General features: G+C 53.0%; 1 protein-coding gene across 1 annotated transcript in view; it reads left to right on the top strand.

The window, feature by feature from the left end:
- The window catches only part of rfwd3 (ring finger and WD repeat domain 3), a 23,213-nt gene extending 18,961 nt beyond the window's left edge, over positions 1-4,252 (top strand). The window contains exons 10-11 of the mRNA XM_053319399.1: positions 637-813; positions 4,012-4,252. Coding sequence (XP_053175374.1) covers positions 637-813; positions 4,012-4,252 — 418 coding nt within the window. The remainder of the gene's footprint in view (positions 1-636; positions 814-4,011) is intronic.
- The last annotated feature ends 748 nt before the right edge of the window (positions 4,253-5,000 follow it).

The following is a 5,000-nucleotide window of genomic DNA, read 5'->3' as shown; positions in this document are numbered from 1 at the left end:
ACACACACGGAGAGAGACACACACACACACGGAGAGAGATACACACACACACACACACACAGAGAGAGACACACACACACACGGAGAGAGACACACACAACTAGGAGAGAGACACACACACACACGGAGAGAGACACACACACACACACATGGAGAGACACACACACACATGGAGAGATACACACACACACCCATAAAGAGACACTCACACATAAAGAGACACACACACACACATGGAGACATACACACACACATAAAGAGACACTCACACACAGAGAGAGAGCGAGAGACCCACACACACACACACACACAGAAAGAGAGGGACCCACACATACACACACACACACACACAGAGAGACACACACACACACACACACACACAGACAGAGACACACACACACACACAGAGAGAGACACACACACACACTGATACACATTGAAAGAAACACACACATACACAGAGAGAGAGACACACGGACATGAAAACCTCCGACCTTACAGCAGGAACTTTATAAGGACTATTTAAAAAAGTTTAAATGTTAATTAATTGATTTGAGTCCATGTGAAGGTGTATTAATAGTGTGTGTGTGTGTGTGTGTGTGTGTGTGTGTGTGTGTGTGTGTGTGTGTGTTGCAGCCTGCTGACCAACACGGTGGTTCAGACCTATAATGCAGGTAAACCAGTGTGGAGCTGCTGCTGGTGTTTGGACAACAGTAACTACGTCTACGCTGGTCTGAGTAACGGCTCCGTGCTCGTCTACGACACCAGAGACACAAGTACACACGTCCAGGAGCTGCAGCCGCTACGCTCCAGGTACACACACACACACACACACACACACACACACACACGTCCAGGAGCTGCAGCCGCTACGCTCCAGGTACACACACACACACACACACACACACACACACACACGTACAGGAGCTGCAGCCGCTACGCTCCAGGTACACACACACACACACACACACACACACACACACACACACGTACAGGAGCTGCAGCCGCTACGCTCCAGGTACACACACACACACACACACACACACGTCCAGGAGCTGCAGCCGCTACGCTCCAGGTACACACACACACACACACACACACACACACACGTCCAGGAGCTGCAGCCGCTACGCTCCAGGTACACACACACACACACACACACACACACACACACGTCCAGGAGCTGCAGCCGCTACGCTCCAGGTACACACACACACACGTACACACACACACACACACACACACACACACACACGTCCAGGAGCTGCAGCCGCTACGCTCCAGGTACACACACACACACACACACGTACAGGAGCTGCAGCCGCTATGCTCCAGGTGCACACACGCACACACACACACACACACACACACACACACACGTACAGGAGCTGCAGCCGCTACGCTCCAGGTACACACACACACACACACGCGTACAGGAGCTGCAGCCGCTACGCTCCAGGTACACACACACACACACACGTCCAGGAGCTGCAGCCGCTACGCTCCAGGTGTACACACACACACACACACACACACACACACACACACACGTACAGGAGCTGCAGCCGCTACGCTCCAGGTACACACACATACACACACACACACACGTCCAGGAGCTGCAGCCGCTACGCTCCAGGTACACACACACACACACATACAGGAGCTGCAGCCGCTACGCTCCAGGTACACACACACACACACACACACACACACACACACACGTACAGGAGCTGCAGCCGCTACGCTCCAGGTACACACACACACACGTACAGGAGCTGCAGCCGCTACGCTCCAAGTACACACACACACACACACACGTACAGGAGCTGCAGCCGCTACGCTCCAGGTACACACACACACACACACACACACACACACACACACACATGTACAGGAGCTGCAGCCGCTATGCTCCAGGTACACACACATACCTGTTTTTCCTACCTCGTGGGGACCCTGACTGTGTTCCAGCCTTTCTAACGGGTCTAGAGATGTAATTTTAACTCCTAAATTCATCATAATTCTGTTTCAACAAAAAAATGTTTTGAAATATCAATAACTCTAACAGAAATTTGAAACCTGAATTTTGCCCCCCTCGTTGGGACCCGTAATGCTAACGCCTATTAGCATACAGTTGACATCACTGTTGACCACAGTACAATTCATATTCAGTAACAAATGTTGGATTGAAACCCTAACCCTAACCCAGGGGGCTAATTGCTAAGCTAATATACACACTTACACACTTTGTCAGGAAAAGGTCCCCACACTGCAGTACCGTGTGTGACCTCCGGGGTTCACACACAGTCAGGAAAACCAGCCCTGTGGGGACCAGGCCTATCAGGAGGCTGTTTGCTATTGATTCCAATGCTCGTTCCTATGAGGACCGACTCCTGGTCAGGTTGCGGTCCCCACCAGGATAGAAAAACACAGACATACACACACATTCACACAGACATACATACACACTCACACACTCTCAAACACTAACTCTCACAGATCTAACCCTTGTCTCCTAACTTCCTTCCTTCCTTCCTCTCTCTTCCTCTTCTCTCTCCTCCTCCTCTCCTCTCTCCTCTCTCCTCTCCGCCTCCCTCTCTTCTCTCCTCGAGGTGTCTAACCCTTGTCTCCTCTCTCCTCTCCTCCTTCCCTCTCCCCTTGTCTCCTCTCTCCTTCAGGTGTCTAACCCTTGTCTCCTATCCTCTCCTCTCCTCTCTCCTCTCTCTCCTCCAGGTGTCTAATCCTTGTCTCCTCTCTCCTCTCTCCTCCAGGTGTCTAACCCTTGTCTCCTCTCTCCTTCCTTCCTCTCTCCTCCAGGTGTTTAACCCTTGTCTCCTCTCTCCTCTCTCCTCCAGGTGTCTAACCCTTGTCTCCTCTCTCCTCCAGGTGTCTAACCCTTGTCTCCTCTCTCCTCTCTCTCCTCCAGGTGTCTAACCCTTGTCTCCTTTCCTCCTTCCCTCCCCCCTTGTCTCCTCTCTCTCCTCCAGGTGTCTAACCCTTGTCTCCTCTCTCCTCTCCTCCTTCCCTCCCCCCTTGTCTCCTCTCTCCTCCAGGTGTCTAACCCTCCTCTCCTTTCTCCTCCAGGTGTCTAACCCTTGTCTCCTCTCTCCTCTCTCCTCTCCTTCTTCCCTCCCCCCTTGTCTCCTCTCTCCTCCAGGTGTCTAACCCTTGTCTCCTCTCTCCTCTCCTCTCCTCCTTCCCTCCCCCCTTGTCTCCTCTCTCCTCCAGGTGTCTAACCCTTGTGTCCTCTCCTCTCTCTCCTCCAGGTGTCTAACCCTTGTCTCCTTTCCTCCTTCCCTCCCCCCTTGTCTCCTCTCTCTCCTCCAGGTGTCTAACCCTTGTCTCCTCTCCTCTCCTCTCCTCTCCTCTCCTCTCTCCTCCAGGTGTCTAACCCTTGTCTCCTCTCTCCTCCAGGTGTCTAACCCTTGTCTCCTCTCCTCTCTCTCCTCCAGGTGTCTAACCCTTGTCTCCTCCTTCCTCTCTCCTCCAGGTGTCTAATCCTTGTCTCCTCTCTCCTCTCCTCCTTCCCTCCCCCCTTGTCTCCTCTCTCCTCCAGTTGTCTAACCCTTGTCTCCTCTTCTCTCTCCTCCAGGTGTCTAACCCTTGTCTCCTCTCCTCCTTCCCTCCCCCCTTGTCTCCTCTCTCCTCCAGGTGTCTAACCCTTGTCTCCTCTCTCCTCTCCTTCTTCCCTCCCCCCTTGTCTCCTCTCTCCTCCAGGTGTCTAACCCTTGTCTCCTCTCTCCTCTCTCCTCTCCTCCTTCCCTCCCCCCTTGTCTCCTCTCTCCTCCAGGTGTCTAACCCTTGTCTCCTCTCCTCTCTCTCCTCCAGGTGTCTAACCCTTGTCTCCTCTCCTCCTTCCCTCCCCCCTTGTCTCCTCTCTCCTCCAGGTGTCTAACCCTTGTCTCCTCTCCTCTCTCCTCCAGGTGTCTAACCCTTGTCTCCTCTCTCCTTCCTTCCTCTCTCCTCCAGGTGTCTAACTCTTGTCTCCTCCTTCCTTCCTCTCTCCTCCAGGTGTCCCGTAGCGTCTCTCTGCTACGTCCCTCGTGCGGCGTCCAGCTCCTTCCCGTGTGGCGGTCTCATCGCCGGTTCTCTGGAGGGCGGATGTTTTTGGGAGCAGGTGAACGAGAACACGTACAGACCTCACATGTTGCCGCTGGAGACCGCCGGCTGCACCGACATCCAGGTGGAGACGGAGAGCCGACACTGTCTGGTCACCTACAGGCCAGGTGAGACCTTGACCTCTGACCCATGACCTCTGACCCCGACCCTCACCTGTAGTCCGCTGCTTTTAGAAAAAAACCTTAACATCATAGAAAAAAGGAAACATGTTCTCATTGATTGACATGTTCCTTATTTCCTCCGTCCTTCCTTCTGTCCTTCCTCCCTCCCTCTTTCTCTCCTCCCTTCCTTCTTTCTTTCCTCCGTCCTTCCTTCCTTTCCGTCCTTCCATCTGTCCTTCCTCCCTCCCTCTTTCTCTCCTCCCTTCCTTCTTTCCTTCCTCCGTCCTTCTTTCCTTCCTTTCCTTTCTTCCTTCCATCTATTCCTCCTCCCTCCCTCCTTCTCTCATCCCTTCCTTCTTTCCTTCCTCCATCCCCCTTTCTTCTTCCTTCCTTCCTTCTTTCTTCCCTTCCTCCCTCCCTCCCTCCTTCTCTCTTTCTTTCCTCCCCCCTACCTTACTTTCTTCTTTCCTCAGTCCTTCCTTCTTTCCTTTCCTTCCTTCCTTCCATCTATTCCTCCTCCCTCCCTCCTTCTCTGATCCCTTCCTTCTTTCATTCCTCCATCCCCCTTTCTTCTTCCTTCTTTCTTCCCTTCCTCCCTCCCTCCTTCTCTCTTTCTTTCCTCCCCCCTACCTTCCTTCCCTTCCTTCCTTCTTTCCTCCTTTCCTTCCTCCTTCCTTCCCTTCCTTCCTTCCTTCCTTCCTTCCTCCCTTCCTTTCAATGAGTGTCCTATAAAGGGTTACTACTTTGCTCCTTTTGGTGCGAAGAGGCTGAATCTACTTC

The sequence above is a fragment of the Scomber japonicus genome, chromosome 5, assembly GCF_027409825.1.
Source record: "Scomber japonicus isolate fScoJap1 chromosome 5, fScoJap1.pri, whole genome shotgun sequence".
Lineage (NCBI taxonomy): Eukaryota > Metazoa > Chordata > Actinopteri > Scombriformes > Scombridae > Scomber > Scomber japonicus.
The sequence above is the reverse complement of the archived record's forward strand: the minus strand, read 5'-3'. Positions and strand labels throughout refer to the sequence as shown.